The sequence below is a fragment of the Mustela putorius genome, unplaced genomic scaffold (assembly GCF_011764305.1).
Source record: "Mustela putorius furo isolate JIRA1106 unplaced genomic scaffold, ASM1176430v1.1 tig00000430_pilon_pilon_pilon, whole genome shotgun sequence".
Lineage (NCBI taxonomy): Eukaryota > Metazoa > Chordata > Mammalia > Carnivora > Mustelidae > Mustela > Mustela putorius.
The window spans coordinates 4,907,958-4,926,924 of NW_025421377.1; the positions used below are offsets into that span (position 1 = coordinate 4,907,958).

Consider the following 18,967-nt stretch of genomic DNA (forward strand, 5'->3'; position numbering starts at 1 on the left):
CGGCGGCGCGGGAGCGCGAGACCGCGCCGGGCGGCGGATGAGGCGCGGCGGCTGCGGCCCAGGGCACCTCCCCGCCCCCCGGCTTGCCGAACCCTGCCGGCTCTGACCCGAGGCGGAGGATGGCAGCAGCAGCCGCGCTCTGAGCCCCTGCGGAGAACACCCTTCCCGCCGCGTCGCCCCGGGGGCCCGCGGACGCCGCCGCCTCGTCCCCTCCACGTCTCCCATCTCCCAGAGCGCGGCCGAGCGCAAAAGTGAGCGATGGCAGAAAACCTGAGGAAACTGGTCTCGAGCGAAACTTTGCGACTGATGCACGACAAGCTAGACGGCTGGCTGAGGGAGTACAACGTGAGTCCGCGGGGGACAGCCCCGGGCTCGCCGTCGCTTTAGCTCCCGGCACAGCCCTCGTAGGGCTGGCCCGGGGCGGTCGCTTGGCAAAGCCCGGGCGGGCGTGATGTCTCACCGGGACCGCGTCTCGAACCGGGATCGCCGGGGAGGGAGGAAGGGCACGGGCCTGCCGGTGCAGTTTTCTCCCCTCCGCGCCAGGGGGCGCTGGTGGGGGGGACGGAACTCGCGGAGCGCAGACTCGGAGCCCGCGCGGAGAGCGCGCCTTCGGCCCAGCGGTAACCAAGGACGCTGGCGGCCCTAGCAACGGCAGAGACCCCAGTCCGCCAGGGCTCCAGCCTGCTGCTTTCCCTCCCATCCGCTCCGTTAGCAACCCACCTCCCTATCCCTAACTCGATTTTTTTTTTTTAAACTATACCCCTGGTCGTGCCTCTCCGCACGTCTCAGAATACTCAGGGATTGTATCACAATGAATTTTTATAAAAATACTCCCAGAAGCCATTACTCGGATGTCAGTGAGATGGACACTTGTCAACGTTGCGGGTTTCACTTGTGTGCTGGTCAGCATGGCAAGAAAGGCACAATTCCACACCAAGGCAGAGAATTCAGGAGGCCTGTAACCAAGGCATTTGTAGGAAGCCAACATTCTGGCATCAAACCCATAGAGCTCCTCAAGTCTCATTAATCCCCACCCCCACTCCGGCTCGCGTTAACCTCCCCCGCACATTAAGTACAACTCGGTGTTGCATTTGCTGGGTTTGATCTGTCCGTCTTAAATAGGAGGGTCCCCCTCATAAAGTGGAACAGTGAGGCAGACAGAGCTGGGCATGCGTGGACCCGGAATGAGCCCGGGTTCTGGTTCTGGCTCTAGATAGTACCAGCTGAATTCCCTGGGGGAATTTATTTCACCTCTGTGGGTCTCAGTACCTCTTCTGTTAAATAGGACAGATTCATTTAACCAGATCTCAATTTTTTTTTTTTAAATTTAAATTGGCTCATTTCTGAAATCCTACCAGGAAAAATGCAACTGGATGCTGTCTGAGTCTCTGGGCTTTCCCATTCACCCTTTGACCAGGGCTCCTGTGGTAGAGGAGAACTCAAAGAACACCCACAGCTTTCTCCTTGCTCCCTTTGTAGTGTTCCCTGTTTACCATCTTTGCCCACCTTTAAAGAATGAGCACTTCTGCATCAAGATTGCAGGAAAATTAAAACTCACCTCTTTCTACCTCTTACAGCCTATTCTGTCTTCCTTTCTCCCTTCCCCCATTCCTTCCTTCCTTCCTCCCACCCCACCCTCTTCCTTTCATTATTACCCCCTTGGCCTAAATAAACTCTGAATGCTAAAAAGGATATTTAGTTTGGGGGTGCCTGGCTGGCTCAGTTGGTAGAACGTGGGACTCCTTATCTTGGGATTGTAAATTTGAGGCCCACGTTGGCTGTAGAGATGACTTAAAATATTTATATATTTTTATATATATATATATATTACAAAATGTATATTCAGTTTGTCACAAGACAGTGTTTCACATAAATCACACTAACATTTGACTGGACCAAGTTTAATGATAGAGAAATGCCGAAGTTTATTACACTTTCCTTTCTCAGTAGCAGTAATCCCCCCTGCTCCTCTATTGTCACTGAAATCATTCCAATCTAGACTCCCCCCCCCACCTTCATAGAAACTGCCGTCTTGGAGACCAATGCCTCTCCAAAAAAGATCTGTGGCCGTTTCCCCATGCAATCATTTTCTTGGACTCTTTGGTGTTTCTGTTGCCTGTGACTGTCGCTAGCTCTATTCTTCAAGTGACTGGTCTCCTTGCCTTACCCATTTTCCTCCTATGGCAGTTCTTTAAGACTTTAGGAATCTTCTTTGGGCCTCCATTCTTGCTTCTCTCTTATACATATGCCCATGAATCTCATATCTGTATTCAGGACCTCTTCTCATCTGAGCTCACTTCTCCGATTGCCCATGAGACATTTTCAGTTGTGCTCTCATCAGCTTGAAGTCAAATCAGTCTAAAACCTACCTTAGCGACGCCCGTGCTGTGAACACTGATCTCCTTCTTTACTTCAATGTTTTCAGCATGACTCACCCCACAAGCTTTTCACCAGCTGAGTCTGTTGGTACCTACTTCGAAATTCGCACAGAACCCTTTCACCACCTATGCTGTAACCATCCTTGTCCATCTTCCATCATCGTTCATCTAGATATAAACATATCTCAGAGAGATTCTTCTAAATGTCAAGTGAGATCAAGTTACTTCTCTGATAGAGCCCTCAGGCTTCTGTCCTATTCAGAATAAAAGCCAAAGTTCCTTCAATGGCCATCAAAGCCCTACACAATTGTGCTCCTTTAAATGCTGACCTCATCTCTTACTCTCTTCCTCAATCTACTCTAGCAATACTGATCTGGTTGTTGTTTCTAGAGCAAAGCTGTCCAGTAGAACTTTCTATGATGGACTTGTTCTATACAGGCGCTGTCCAATATGGTGGCTATTTGGTACTTGAATTGTGGTAAGTACAAACTGAGAAATGAATTTTAAATTTTAAATTTATTTATTTTTAAAGATTTTATTTATTTATTTGACAGAGAGAGATCACAAGTAGGCAGAGAGGCAGGCTGGGGGGGGTGCGGTGGGTGGGAAGCAGGCTCCCTGCTGAGCCGAGAGCCCAATTCAGGGCTGGATCCCAGGACCCTGGGATCACGACCTGAGCCGAAAGCAGAGGCCCAACCCCCTGAGCCACCCAGGTTGCCCCTAAATTTAAATGAATTTTACATTTCATTTAAATTAAAAAAATTAAAATTCATTTAAGTTTAATCAATTTAAATTTAAATAGTCACATATGACTAGTGGTTACTCTATTGGGCAGAAGAGTCTAGAGCCCATCAGCCAGTCTCATGCTTCAGGGCATTTTCACTTCCTGTTCCTCTCTGCCTGGAAAACTTTTGCTTGTGGGTATTTCAGTAAGCTACCAACAGCTTTGCTTTCTATCCTCCTTCAAGTCTGTTTAAATTTCACCTTCTCAGGAGAGACCATCCTGTTCACAACTGCCATCTCCTCCCCCTGCCCCTGGCACACTGTGTCCCTTCTCTGCTTTGTTTCTTCTGTAATAAACGCATCTTCTTATTTTTACTTATTCTTTTATTTTATTGTCAATCTTTCTTTCCCCTCTTCCCACTAAAATGTAAGCTCCAGAGGGCAGAGAGTTCTCCCTTTTCTGCTTATCTCTGTATTCTCAGCACTTAGAATAATGCGTGCCTCCTAGGTTTAAAGACCAAGTAATACAATACGTCAGCTTTTCTTTAATAACTAAAAGAAAGTGAATTTGCAATGTTTGTTCATTGCAATGCAATGTTGAATTAAATAATGACTGACTGAATGCCACCACCATTCTCCCACACACCTGGGTTCTGGGACACATTTGTCTTCTTAAAACCTCATATCCAGTGTAGAATTACAGGTGATCCCCAAATATCTTTAACTCAGCCTTTATTAAAATTGATTTGAAGCCAAAGCCATGATTTCCAAGTAGGGGCACAATTGAGAGGGCATAAGCGTTTTTAATTGTGTGTGTGTGTGTTTCCGTATGTATGCATAGCTAAAGAGAGAGGATAATAAAATATGTATATATACCTACCAAAATTAAGGTTACCTCTAGACTTATTCAGTAACCTGTCACCTACAGGGTGGGTTTTGGTCAATGGCTTAGACATTCTTTGTAATACAGCAAGTTTGTTTTAATAGTTCCGAGGACTTTTTCCTTGAAACCTTAAGATGAAGAGTAGTCGTTGTAGCAAAGTACGTTTATTAAAATGTTGGCTCTAGAGGTTTATTCATTAAAAGCTTTATATTATATTTGCTATGGAAAGTTGATTTTGCTGACTGTGACCACATTGATTTAGTTCTAGTTAACTCAAGCAAAATAAAAGACCATAAATACCACTCTAGAATTAAGAATGTGATTAAAGTTATCCCCTTGGGAAAAAGTTATTTTCAGTGAAAAAGATCAATGATTTGAACAGATCTAAAGCACAATGCAAAATTTTCATTTTCCTTTAAACGAGTCATTATTGGGATTAATAGATCTTAGTTAACTTTTTAAAATTTCTCTTAATTTCCTTCATAAGGCTTCCCATTTCCTCTGCCTTAATCTGTCCACCAACACTCTTTTCCTTGTGTCCTATGTATGTTGTTAGACACAGTAAATTTTTTAAAAAATGCAATTTTCTGCCCCAATGCCTTTGTTTTTTATATGTTAGCTAGTTTTTAATCCTACAACATCTAGCAATCTTCTGGGCCCTACACAAAACCACTACTTGCTTGATTTTTTAAAAAAGATTTATTTATTTAAAATGACTCCAAGAAGGGATATTTTTCCAAACCTTGCTAGAGAAACACAATAAAAACAAAAGCAAACATTGCAAATTCACTTACTTTTAGTTATTAAAGAAATGCTGAAATATTGTATTACTTGGTCTTTAAACCTTGGATTGCATTGGCTGTTCAAGGACAGCTTGTACAAACATGTAACTTTCAGAATTGTTTTTCCTCCTGTGTGGTTACTGAGAATGTTGACGAAAGAGCCATAGAAAATCTCTTCTTGTTCAACCAAGAACTGAGCCAGTTATTAAGGGCTTAATAATTCATTCAATAAATGGTTACTTAGCTTCTGCTTTGTGTGAAGCTTTGGCCTAAACACTCTATATGTACACTTTTGGCAGTGTACCTTTATTTATTTATTTATTTTGAAGATTTTTATTTATTTATTTGACAGAGATCACAAGTAGGCAGAGAAGTAGGCAGAGAGAGAGAGAGAAGGAAGCAGGCTCCCCGCTGAGCAGAGAACCCGATGTGGACTCGATCCCAGTACCTTGGGATCACGACCCGAGCTGAAGGCAGAGGCCTTAACCCACTGACCCACCCAGGCGCCCACTTTTGGCAATGTACCTTTACTGATTAACTAATTCATTCAACAAAATATTTTTGCAGAGTTTATGATATGTCTGTCTGTGCTAGATGCTGGGAGTGGAAATGTGAGCTGCATCTTAACGGGAAACTTCCAGGCAGAGTAGCATATAAAGGGCAGAGGAAACAGCAGGTGATAAAGCAGGAAGGAAGGAAGAAGCTGGTCTTTGTGGTTGCCCAGAATGGTTCTGGGCAAGGAGAGGAAGTGAGATGGGCTGAGAATGTGGGGTGGTTGGGGCCAGAGAGTAGAGGCCTTGGGTGGTGTGTTAAGGAGTTTGGATGTTATCCCCAGGGGGCAATGGGAGGTGGGATTTAAAAGCATCATGCAGTGAGGAGACATGTAAACAAGGTCAGACTCTGAGAATGGTCCTTCAAGTAATAGTCTGCTGCCCAAATGCTCCCAACTGAACATGCAGATCAGAATTAGGTCTCGGGACGTAGTTAGTTCACAGAGATGTTAAGATGAGAAATTAACCTCCTTCCAGGGGCGCCTGGGTGGTTCAGTGGGTTAAGCTTCTGTGTCCGGCTCAGGTCACGATCTTAGGGTCCTGGGATCGAGACCTGCATCAGGCTTTCTGCTCAGCAGGGAGCCTGCTTCTTCCTCTCTCTCTCTGCCTGCCTCTCTGCCTATTTGTGATCTCTCTCTCTATCAAATAAATAAATAAACAAATAAATAAATCTAAAAAAAAAAAAAAGAAATTAACCTCCTTCCCATGTTAGCAGTACCTGGAGAAGGTCAGCTCCGGGCTGAAACTCCTCCTCCTCCCGAGACGCATTTATATCCACCCAGAATCTTGTGGACTAGGGAGCTACCTTTGGTCAGATGCTCTGACATTTATTACTTTTTAAAATGTACTGTATGTAATTACAGGAGCAAACGGTAAGAACTTACCAGATCCTTGATAACCCCATCCCTAAGACAGAAGATTCCATTCTTGATGTATAATAACAGACATCAGGACATCACGAATTGGAAACTTGTGATTATCTGCTATGTGGGTGGGGATGTTAGGGACAGCTGATCACACTTCCCCTTGCATTACTCTCCTCTTGTGTTATAGCAATCTGCCCTTGCAAGCGACAACAGCATATTCAATATCAGTACATAAAAAGGATTTCTCAAAGAGGTGTCCCTCTGTTTCTGTTTAATCTTTGTGTTAAAATAGAGGTTGTCTGCATGACAAAATATCCTTGATTCTCAGTACAGAAGCTTTGTTGTAGTTGCTATGGTGTCTTCAAACGGATTCCCTGGCTGCCTTTGTCCTCCCCCATAGTCAATACACTTCCACATTCCTGGGGTTCAGTCTAGTGAATTCATAGAAAACATTTTTTCTTTTCTTGATCTCTTTACTGCTAAGCTGCAGTGATGAACACAGCTCCAAATCTTACTGTCTAAACTTACATGAGAGAGATTTCTCATTCATGCCAACTCTGATGGCCCCTCTCCTCCGTCACTGGCTCAGGTTCGGGTGGCCGCCACCTGGTGGAACAAGTCATCTCATCACAGATCTCATCCCGGGACCGCAAAGGTCCACAGGGGAAGAGAGAGAGAAAGAGGGCACTTACATTATACACATCACTTTCACTCCTCTTCCCTAGACCAGGATTGTTACGCGGCTCCAGTCTCCTTGTAAACAAGCCCGAGACCTGGAAAGCATGTGGAATCTTTCACGAGTGCTAAAGTTTCTGCCACAGCTGCTAACGATGAATTCATGGGTAGGAAAGAAATTGACAAGTGATTAGGACAGATTATTCTATTTTTAACAGTAGGACTATCAACATTCTTAGACAAACTTGTTAATGGAAACATCGTTGTTTCATGTTTTCGGGAAATAATTAATGAAAGAAACCTGGTAGAAATAGTAACTGCAGGTCAAGATGGTAAACTCCAGAGGAAGTCTAAATAGAAGTTTTTGCTAAGATGTTGGGGTATATATAAGCCTCCTTCTCTTATATCTAAAATTTAGTATTTTGGTTTTAAAATATTGTTGTGGAGGTAGTGGTGTAGTGGGAAAGTCAGCTACACTGTAGAAGAGGGTTGATTTTGGAAACTGAGTCACGTGAAGGGGCTGCCCATATATGGGACAGCCATTTCCCTGGAGGAAAAATTGTAGCCTCTTATAACCAGCACGTAAGGAGCCCTCGAAGGCTTTCAAAGCTCTCTTCCTGCATTATTGCCTTGAAATTTTATAAAAGCCTGTGAAATAGCAGGTTTTATTTTCTATATTTTACAGATGAGAAAATCAAACCTCAGGAGAGCAGCTAACCTGCCCGAGGTCACACGAGTAGAAAGGGTAGAACTTGGACTTGAAAAGAAAGGGTAGAACTTGGACTTGAAAGTAGGTCTTTTGCTTGCCAAGTTTATTCTCTTGCCTCCTACAGAGGGAGGGCAGGTGTAAGGAAATTCTACTCATTTGAGGTGTCCATTTCCACCACCCTCCTCTGCCCATCCCCTCTAGCACACATTAGCCGGACAGTGGGGGAAAAAAGAAGGTAGAAATTCAGGCTGTTGTTTGCCATGTGTGAATTTCCACGACTGGCTACAAGCAACTGCCCCCTACTGCCGCTCAGATGAGTCTCTACACACTGACTACTGATCTTTCTTTTCCCTTGCTCATCTGCCCATTCTCCAACCGGCAGGATTGGAATGGCATTCTTTTTTTATTTTTTTTTTTTTAAAGATTTTATTTATTTATTTGACAGAGAGAGATCACAAGTAGGCAGAGAGGCAGGCAGAGAGAGAGAGAGAGAGGAGGAAGCAGGCTCCCTGCCGAGCAGAGAGCCCAGTGCGGGACTCGATCCCAGGACCCTGAGATCATGACCTGAGCCAAAGGCAGCGGCTTAACCCACTGAGCCACTCAGGCGCCCTGGAATGGCATTCTTGTATGTAAGATGAGGTTTTCCTTAAATAAAAGTTTAAAAAAATAAAGCCAGGTAAATCACTTAATGTTATAATAGCATTCATATTTTAAAGGAATGTTGGGCTGAACCCTTTGTACTATTAAGTCTTATCTAATGTTTTGTGTGTGTGAGACCGAGCTTTCTTAAAATGTAAATCACTGTATTTTGTGCTCAAAGCGATAGATTTAAATAGCTGTTCCAACCGTAGTTTGTCAGTTGATGAAAGATATTGAGTGATACATTTTGTTGACTTAGCAATGAAAAGTTTTCTCTTCCATATTGCAGGGGTGGTTCAAGGTGAGGGATAGAATCAAAGGTATGAGAGAATCATTGGTAGAGGCTTGGATGATCAGGCTGTCACAAGGAGAAATGTTAAGGTCAAGGCTGCTCACAAGTTAAGAACGTGAAAGGCATTAAAGCATTGGTGGCGGATCCTGTGTCTATGTAACGTGTGCGTATGCAAGGCAGGATAGTGGCTGGAGAGGAGAGAGTTGTTGGCAGGGGAGCAGAGGGAAGTAAGGTGGATGAGTCATGCGGAGGCATGTTAGGAAGGATTTAGGAAATCAGGCAATATATGGGCTTGATAGTATTAGGAGCTTTTGTTTGGGGCACGAGAGTAGGGACATCCACATTACTCTTCCCCACACTGGGGAACTTCTCGAAAAGGGTCACTTGTCCTCATTGTTTTTGCTTCTTCTTGGCTCCCATTGGTTCCCTCACCCCCATGCAGTCTGGAAATACATCAAATATCCCACACCAGTCTGCCGTCACTGCTCTCATCAAGGTCACCAGAAGTTACCTGATAACCAGCCTTCTTCTTCTTCCTTGTTCTTAGCTCCTCGATTTCTCAAAAGCAATTGATGCATCAAGTCCTATGGCGTTAGCTATTTCCCAGATGCTGGGGACCCCCAAATCTATCTCCAGCTTGGGCTTTCTTCAGAGCTCCTGACCTCAGTCATCACCTGCCTTCTAGCCTGCATCATGGGGAGGCTCCAGATTTCTTCCAACCCAACACGAACCCAACAGGACTTGTTTCCCCCTCTCTAGCCTTGCTGGTTCTCCACTTGTGTCCTGTAGTTGGGCAAAGGCACTGCATTCCCCAACCAGAGGGTTACAACCACCCCCACTTCCCACCAGGTTCACTTCCTTTTCGGAACCCTGTGTGGTTGGCTTCTGCCAGAGTGAATTTCATAAAATGCAAAGTCACCACTCTCCTTTTCCTGTCCCCCTTAAATATTCAGTGATGGCGTAAGGCTCAGAACCCTTCATGTGACAAATAAAGTTTATCATTACTTGGTCTCTGGACCCTGTATTCCACTTGCCCTTCTGGTACACCTTGTTCCTCCTGGCTCTCGTGCCTGCTGCTCCTCCTCTTGAAATACCTTCATTTCTTACCCCTCACTGCTCACGAGGGTGTGCTTTGTTCCCGTGCCAGCTCACTGCCCATAAGACACTCAGGAAACTCTAAGGTAACTATTAATCCTCTGTGTGTCCCCCATTTTCCATCCCACTTCCCCAGCTGGTGAGCTCATTGACAGCAGGCAACTTTTAATTTTTTCTTTCTTTCCTTTTTTAAAAAAAGATTTTATTTATTTATTTTAGAGAGAGAGAGAGAGAGTCAGAGAGAGGGTACAGAGGAAAAGGGAGAAGCAGACTCCCCACTGAGCAAGGAGCCCGATGCAGGACTCAATCCCAGGACCCTGAGATCATGACCCGAGCCAAAGGCAGAGGCTTAGCCAATTGAGCCAACCAGGTGCCCCTAATTTTTTCAATGTAGCTTTATTTCCTGAGCTACAAATAGTAAGAGTACAGTGATTTATGAATGAATGAACTTTGGAATTAGGAGACAGCAGAATTCGGTCATATCTTTGCTCTGTTTATTTTGTGGGGGACTGTTTGGTAGAGAACACGACCCTACTGCAACTTGAGCGTCTTGCGTGATGCTTTGTGTTAGAAGCTGCAGCGTGTTGAGACAGGTCTTGGGAACAGGAACGGTTTTATACTATACTTTGTCTTCTGTTTAAGTTGTGTGTACAAGCCCACTTAACAAACATTCCTTTGGGCACCTCCTTTGAACCAGACTCTGGGCAAGGCATAGAAGCAAATGGTAATAATACTACAATAATGCTTCTAATTTTTCTGTCCCTCCTCTACTCTGCACCTAGCTTAGTTCATGAGTTCAGCCACTTCCTAAATATGGGTAAACAGAGGCTCATATTTAAAATACCTTTCCTAGGGCGACTGGGTGGATCAGTCGGTTAAGCCTCTGCCTTTGGCTCAGGTTATGATCTCAGGGGCCTGGGATGGAGCCCTGCATGGGGCTCTCTGCTCAGCAGGGAGCCTACTTCCCCGACCCCCCACCACTGCCTGCCTCTCTGCCTACTTGTGATCGCTTTCTTTTTAAAAAGCATCTTTTCTAAGAGAATACAGAAACTAAGTGGGAAACCATATTTGAACTTTATTCCTATACCCATTGCTCCTTTAAATAATACATAATACCTCATAGGTACCAATTGTTGAATGCCTTCTGTCTTTGAGGTGCTAGATATGCATTCTTTGGATTTAATTCTCTCCTAATACTTTGCAAGTCGTGATTCCCATTTTCCTGGAGAGGCATTGGGGTCAGAAGGGTTAAGTAATCTGTGTAGGATTGCAGAGAATGGTGGCAAGTGGCAGAGCAGAGATAATCACTCAGGTCTGCTGGACCCTCAGGCCCCATTCCCTGCCTACGTAGCTATGGCATAATCGAGCCAGAGGGCAAAGCTGTTCTTGAGTAACAGGTTCACCATGATAAGTGCAGGTGTGAGAGCAAGGCCAAGGAGCCGCTGCTTCAACAAGGGAGGGATGGGCACAGCTGTTCTGCTGGGGGTTCCAAGTGTTCTGATGATGTCAATATTACACTGTTAAGTCATTCATTCATTCATTCACATATTTTGGGGCCATTTAATTTGTTAAACATACCAGTGGCAACTGATATAAACATAGGAAAGACAAAGGAACTTTTAAAGAGAGCTCCTGGTCTTTTTAGGGAAGGGGATAGAGGGATGAGAAACAGAAACAAATGGCTGCATCAGACATAGGTGCCAAATCAGAGCTTGTCACCAGGTGCCGTCCACCAGGCGTGGACATAACCCAGCAGCTCCACCTAGGGTCTAGGCTCGAGTCCACTCCCTCCAGACTCCTCCCCAGGCCTGGAAGGCCCTCCAGGATCTGTCCTGCCAATGGCTCTCACCTTCTGTGCTTCTGCTACATACGCTTACTTACGGTTCTCAAGGTAACTAAACTCCCTCCTGCCCCTGCCACAAGGCCTTTGCCCCTGCTACTCTACTGTACATCACTGTCTCTCTCTAGTACTCTGCATCCAGACTTCTCTCAGTGTCTCCCCTCTTGGCGGGGGTGGTTCTGGATGGCCCTCCCCATTCACTCATGTCCTTCCTCTGCTCCCAGCACCAGTCATACTCTTAAGGGCATGGGTTCCAATCTCAGTTCTGCCATTTTACCGGCAAGGTAAGCTTAGACAAGTTATTTAACCTCTGTGCATCTCATTTTTGTCAACTGAAAATGGAGGTGATAACAATGACACCCCCACCTCCCAGTGTACTGCTGTGGGGCTTCCCTGAGCTTATATACGTAAACATCGACAGCGCCTGCGCATAGGAGGTCTATGATAAACACGGAGTGTGCGAATCTTCTCGTCATCATGCGTCTGTCCAGTACTTACTGGGTTGGACCACAGAGACCACGGAACACAGGGAACACAGGCCGGGAGTGCAACAGCACCCAGGTCAGCACAACCTCTGTCCACAGGGGGCTTGCCTGCCTGCCTGAACCACATCCCCAGTCTACCCACACATGCCTATGACCTGTAGACTTTTGCCTGGAGGCCACTCTTCCTCCCTGTTCTCATTTCTCTCCTCCTCACCCCCACGTCCTGCCCAGCGCCCAGGAGGCCCCCACCGCTCCTGCCTTCTTAGGGCTTGAGACAATACATCAGTCTGTGTGTTTTTACACCCATGTGATCTGTTCATTGCTTGTGGTTCTGTCCCTTCCTTTAGTGGTAGACGCCATTAGAGGTTTGGCTGGTGAGGAAATGGTAAAAATCTCACCAAGGGGGTGAAAAAAGCAGAACAATAGCTAAAGGCCCACCTCTTGGGTTTCTTCGTGTTCTGTTGATGTTCCACAACCCCTGGAACTGCCCATCCCCCCACATCGGCCTGCTCTCCCTGCCTAGATTTCACTTTCTTGGGGAAGTCTTCTCTGCCTTCCCAAGACCGTGGGCTCTGGAGTAGACCTCGTGAGCCCATGTTCCATGGGGGGAACTGTCTCTGATCCTCTCTCCCCTACAAGTCTGCCCATGCTATATGGCTGGTGCCACGTCTTTTGTCTTATTCTCCTTGGGATCCTTAATGACCCAGTACCTTCCTGTTATTAACAAGTAGTGTTCTTAGTCTACATAATGATCTTAGAGGACATGAACCAATAAAGCAGGTAAATCAGGAAACAGTGGTTTGTATTGGGTTACAAAACGTCTATTCACTTTATGAAAGGAGTTTTTGTAGGGTTCCTTTGAATAGCAAGTCGGGGGTATTGCTAGTAAATTAACCCCTAAACCTCAGTGGCTTCACACACACACACACACACAAACACACTCACACTTTCTCAATGATAATCATTGCAAGTGTTGGATGCTTAGCCTTTCAAATTTCAAATCTTGTAGCTCCACCATCCTTTATGTCCTTGGGGTCCTCTCCTGGGTCTTCGGCATCTGGCTGGCTGATGGGGAAGGAGAGAGAGAAGAGAATTGCTCAAGGGGTTTTCTTCCGGGTCATACCTGCAAGGAGCATATAGCACTTCCTTTCCCAATGACTGGAACTCCGCTGTACCGCTGCTGACTACTGCCGACTACTAGGGCAGCTGGGAGAAGTATTCTAGTTGTGTGCCCAGGAGGAACTGGAAAGGTGGTTGGTGAACCCAGGGCAGTCTCTGTGCCTGGGAGCATACCACAGCCAGGCGCCCCTGGGTAAAGTCAGGCCTTGGGTCCCTGCAGTGGGTTCCAGAGGAAAGGAATTGCATTGACTTTTCTGTTTTGATTTTGCAGGCAAACACATGTGATCAAAATCTTAGTCATTGCCTTGAGCTCATCGAACAAATTTCCAAAGTACAAGGACAGCTCTTTCGGATCCTCACCACGGCAGCCCAAGAAGGTGAGAATGGCCCATGTTTCCCCATCCGGCTCTGTCGTCTTCTTTTGCTTCTGTCCTTGGTGCTCTCACCGTATTGCTGAACTTCTCCCCCTGACCTGATTTGTGGGTTCTTTCAGGCGGACATTACGATGGTGTGGAAATCATCAAATCGCGCCTTCTGCCTTGGCTGGAGGCCTCCTTTACTGCTGCTTCCCTGGGAAAACCTGTTGACAGCAGGGTGCCCTCTCTACAGGTAGGGATGCTAAAGGATTCCCCTTGACTTTCAGCACCCTGTTCGGGCTCCAGGAGTGCAGACATATGTAAGAGATGGCTTTTGCCTAGTGAGGGACTTAGCGCTACTTAGGGAAGGGGGACACAGGTCCAAAAAGTGAGGTTCTGTTTACAGTAGCATGTGGCATAATGGGTTCAGCTTTCTCTTCAAACAGACTTGTGTTCAACTCTCAGCTTTGCCCACCTCCCAGCGGTATGACCTCAGACGAATCAACGAGCCTCTGCTTCCTCCGCTGGAAGAAGGGACTGGTGATGGTCTACATCTGGGACATTGCCCACCCTCAGCATTAAATAGGAACTTTGGAATGAAGATTAATCCACACAGTTAGGGTACCATGGAGCCTCAGGAGAGACCATTCTGAAAGAGTGAAATGAAACGAATTGGAAACTTAGTTCTCAGAGACTGACAAAGAGTACCATCATTTGCTGTTGCTAGGGGGTGATTTCTATGGGTTAGTGTCAAGTTTTAGACAGGTGAAGCCCAGACTGGAAATAGAACATACACCTTGCTTAAGGCACTGATGTCATTAAACATTGGTAGCCTTGATTTTAAACAATTACATGGATTTCCATAAATTCTCAAATTAAAGCACATAGAGCAGTCTTTTCTTGGCAGTCTTAGGAGGACAGGGGCAAAAGGGTTACTGCTTGGAGGTCACTGGGCACAATTCTGTCTGCTCATTTATGGTCCCGGGTCTGTCGTGTAACCTTCTATGTCTCACTTGCCGAATGAAGACAATGCTTTTGTTGACCCACTAGGGCCATTTGAGAATTAAATGTGATAAACATGCAAAAACAACTAACATAGGGTAAGCACTCCACAGACATCAGTCAGTTTTAATCAAGTTTTTCTCTCCCGGGGATTTTTCACATGCTGCTTAGATTTTATCCTGTGGGTGTTCTTCTGAGGATAAAGATAATGGGATGATATTTCAATGGCTTTTTAAAAATGTGATGTATAATAAAAAATTGAAGTATAATTTACTTGCAGTGAAATCCATAGGTCGATAAATGCATATATCCATGTAATTCACACCCTATTAACTTAGAAGACATCTCCATCTCTCTAGAGTATTTCCTTGTGCCAATTCCCAGTCACCTACCCTCCCCCACCACAGGCAACCACTCTTCTGATTTTTATTGTTCTAGAGTAATTTTGCTTGCACTAGAACTGCATATATATGGAACAATGCATTTGTGTCCTTTTGCACCTGACTAATTTTGCTCAGCATAATTGCGTTGCAACCTAACAAGCTGTTTCATCTATTCAAGACTCTTTTTGATTTGTATATCATTTCAGGACACATTTGATAAAGAGAAACATAAAGAGTCAGGTGTTCGTGATCGGGACATGCAACAGCTAGACTCTGAGTTGACTTCGACTCGTAATCAACTCAACCAGGTTCAAGACGAGTAAGAGGAATGCAAGTTATCTTTTTCCAAAAAGAATTGTTTGTTCTTAATTTTTAAGTTTGAAAGGGAAATAATGGCTTATGAAAAATGTAGACGTCTGCAAATAACTGTGTGTGTGTGTGTGTCTGAGAGAGAGAGAGAGAGAGAGAGAGAGTCAGACAGATGTCTTTGAATCTGGGGATAAGATTTCTCTATTATAATAGGTTACCTAAGACGCTGGTCCCCTTGGTTCCATCCCTGGAGCTTCTTCTTCTCTAGAGGTCTATTATCAGCATATATCTATATATCTATATAAATATCTATATGAAGATTATTACATAATATAATCTGTCTTTTGAAAGAAAATAAAATGCAAAATGGGGAGGGTTAGAGAAGGTCAGACAAAGAGTAAAATCAAGAGCAAGAGGAAGAGGCTACATCCATCTGACAGATGTGATCCTTTAGGGGGTATAGACCCCTGGCTGAGAAGTCAGACTCTTTAAAGTATGAGCATTCCAAGATTTTAGAATAATTTGTAGATATAAAAAAGTATTTTAAAGAAGTCAGGCAATGCCAGGCAGCAGCAGCTATCAGTGGCATAGCCAGGGTAGCAAGCTCAAGGATTTACTGCAAAGAAAATCACAAGCCTTGGATTTGCACTTAAGGAAGATAGACAAATGTGTATGAAATTGCGTGCAGCCCAGCTAGCACAAACCCATCAAACCCGTGTTTCCTAATTGGAGCCTTGCTCTACCGCTCACATGTATAGGGCAGCAAAGAACTCTTTGGTTAGGGTTTGTGATGGAATAAAGTGTGGCACACTGCCTTGTTCTCTGATGAGATTTCCTTTTAAGGAAAGCATCTCTACAGACTTAGTTTTGCTTGATCATGAAGGTAACAAAAATTTCCTTCTTAAAATGCATACAACATACAAACATACAAAAGTGGCTGTGTCATAGCCAAGGAGGTTTAATGAGGCACAATCATTGCTAATTCAAAATGCATACAACAAAGACAAGGATAAAGGTGAAAAATCACCTGTTATTTCATCCCTGTTAACACTCTGGTTTATTTTGCTCCAGACATTTTTCTTTGTGCGTGCTTGCATGTGTACACACACACACACACACACACACACACACACACACAGAGTTACCTCCATACCCAACATTCATGTTGCAAGTGGAATCATCGTCAATGAACAGTTTTATGGCTGCCAACAGTCAACATTTACAAATGTAATGAGCAAAAAAGCACTGCTCCTCTGAATTTCTGCAACTTACTTCAACTAATATCAGCTGATTTGGAGGGAGGTGAGGATAATTACATTTACCACTTCTTTTCTGGTTTATTATAGCTCTTTTCCTGTAAATATCTGGTGAATTCAAAGTTCAAACTACTGTTAGGGTTTTTTTGTTTGTTTATTTTTGCATTGTTTTGTTTTGTTTTGGCCCTCTCCAGGAGTCTCCTTGGCCCCCCTCCTTCCTTCTACTAGCATCTAAAAGTAGAGGGAGGCTTGCATCTCATGAGGGATGCCTCAGGCTGGAGAGGAGGATCTTTTGGTCTTGTACTGCTCTATGGCTTCCTGCTCCTTCATTTCCAACTGGGCAGTAGAGTCTTGTGCCAAGGGGTGCTGATTTGTGGCTTGTCTGGTTAAATCTTCTGGAGAATTTGCTGGCAACTGCTGCTGGCCAGGCCCTTCTGTTTGCCACTAACTGTGAGGCAGGGCTTCAAGACTTTGCTGGTTTTTGACTTCTATCAGCACCAAAAGGAGCCAGGAATTCCTTTGTATCTCCCTCTCTTATCATTATGGCTCCGTAAATACCCATCAGGAGCATCAGGGTTCAAGGAACCATGACTACATGGTTTTGTTAAAAAAAAAAAAATTATTTGGAAATAATTTCCAATGCAGAAAATTTGTAAGACTAGTACTAAGGACACCCATAGGCACTGTCATGTACCTTTCACACTGTTTGCTTTATCATTCATGTGTACACTATCTAGATGCATCCTCCCCCCTCTCCCACCACCAAGCCATGTGCATCTCATTTGAAAGTTGCACAGAGGAAGGTATTTGCTCCTTTACCTTGGATTTCCTAGTTTCGTTTGGTTTTTGACCCACCTGTGGTTCTTATTTTTTTAAGGCATCACAAATGATGCTGTCTGTCCTCCACATTCTATAGTAGCTAAGTCTCTTCTTTCTTATTCTACTTGCCTTTAGAGTCAGGGTGCTACCGGCTGTGAAATGAGTGGCCCACCAAGGAGAGTCCCTGTGTCTAACTTTGTGGAGACCAGATTGGTTTTGACTCAGTTCCGAAGGAGCAAATTCTATAGTGCTGAATGGGGACGGATCTGCCCACGTTTGATGAATTCTCGGAAAGGAAGATGTCTAGACTTTATACTTGGGCTCTGGTTATGAATCCCACATGTCCTCATTTCCTATCTCCGATCTATTGGCAAGTCCAGTTGAATCTGCCTGCTAAACTTCTCCCACCCTTGGACTTTTCTTCCTATTCTACCTCCATCGTCCTAGTTCAAGGCCCGGATACCTGTTTCTTCAACCAGTTGTCCCTTCCCTGCTTTCATTCTTGCTCTACTATGATCCATTTCACACATAGAAATTAATAAAGGCAGACTCCGCCTTAAAAGCTGTTAGTAGCCTCCTTTCACACTTAGAAAAAAAATTCTAAACTCCTTACCAGGACTCTCCAAAGCCCTGTGTGATCTGGCCCTACCTCTCTTTCCACCCTCATCTCCTGCCAGGCTCTCCTCACCTAGGCTGTGGTCCTCTTCCTCACCTTGAAACCTTTGTGCTCTTTCAGAAACATGGCGGTCTCGCTCTCTGGTTCTTTGCCTCGATGCTTCTTTGTTATCTTTCAGGTCTCAGCTGAAATGTGACTTTCTCAGAGTCTTTCTGTGACCACGTACATCGAAAGGTCTTTCCTTACCTCCGCTCCGTAGTTCTCTTTCACAGTGATCTGGGCAGAGCTGTTACCATAATTTGGAACTTGAAAAGATTGGTTTGCATGTTTCTGATCCACCAGCCTAGAAGCCCCAAAGGGTTACTGTCTTGTATCTGCTATTCTGACACTGTTGTGTCCCCAGCACCCAACATCATGCCTGATACATGGTATATCCTCAATGAATGAATAAACCCCTAATAAAAAATAAATAAAATACATTAACTTGCTTAAAATAATCCTTGGCACCTGAATGTGACTTTCTTTCTTCTCTCTGTATATCATTCAAGGGTGCCAAATTAGCATGTATGTTTGGTTGTATGTACATGTGTTCACACACGAGTGCCATGTCTTAAGAGAAAAACACAACTATTCCTGTCCATACTCTCCTTCCTTACTTCTTATTTGCTTATTTTAATTTTCTACAGTTTTCTCATGACAAATATGTTAATATTTTTCTCCATATATACTTTTAAAAACCTGTAACATATTCACCTTTGAATTAAATCACAGGATTTTCCTCTTAATCACCAGTAGCCCTATTATGAAGTTACTGCTACTTTGGCATTTTTAAAAAGCCTTTAGACATTGTGTTCATTCATCACTACCATGTTCACAGGCACTATTTGAGGTGCTGGGGATAAAAAGATAAGTAAAAAAATAATTCTTGCCCTTAAGTAGTTCATAGTGTATTTGTAATGAGAATGTTAGTGTGAACCAAGTGTTGGAGGCACTCTGGAGAAGGGGAGACTGCTTGAGACAGGCAGGGGCAACAATTGCAAGACCACTCACAGGTTGTCTGCCTGTTAGGGGAGGAGGAGGAGGAGGAGGAGATGGGAAGGAACATTGGGTAATCACACCACCTCTTGTATTGCCTGATCGGCTGGAATCTGTGGGAACTTGGTAGGAATCCTGGTAGACCATTATTTCT

The 18,967-nt window shown here is 44.5% G+C and overlaps 1 protein-coding gene across 3 annotated transcripts in view; it reads left to right on the forward strand.

Moving 5' to 3' along the window:
- The window catches only part of SPATA18 (spermatogenesis associated 18), a 39,432-nt gene continuing 20,465 nt past the window's right edge, over positions 1-18,967 (forward strand). For 2 of the 3 annotated variants that reach the window (XM_045079740.1, XM_045079741.1), the window contains exons 1-4: positions 2-345; positions 13,309-13,414; positions 13,531-13,646; positions 14,985-15,097. In XM_045079740.1, the coding sequence (XP_044935675.1) occupies positions 259-345; positions 13,309-13,414; positions 13,531-13,646; positions 14,985-15,097 (422 nt within the window). In that variant the 5' untranslated portion in view covers positions 2-258. Of the gene's footprint in view, positions 346-13,308; positions 13,415-13,530; positions 13,647-14,984; positions 15,098-18,967 lie in introns of all 3 variants that reach the window. The other variant, XR_006606707.1, reaches the window with a different exon arrangement.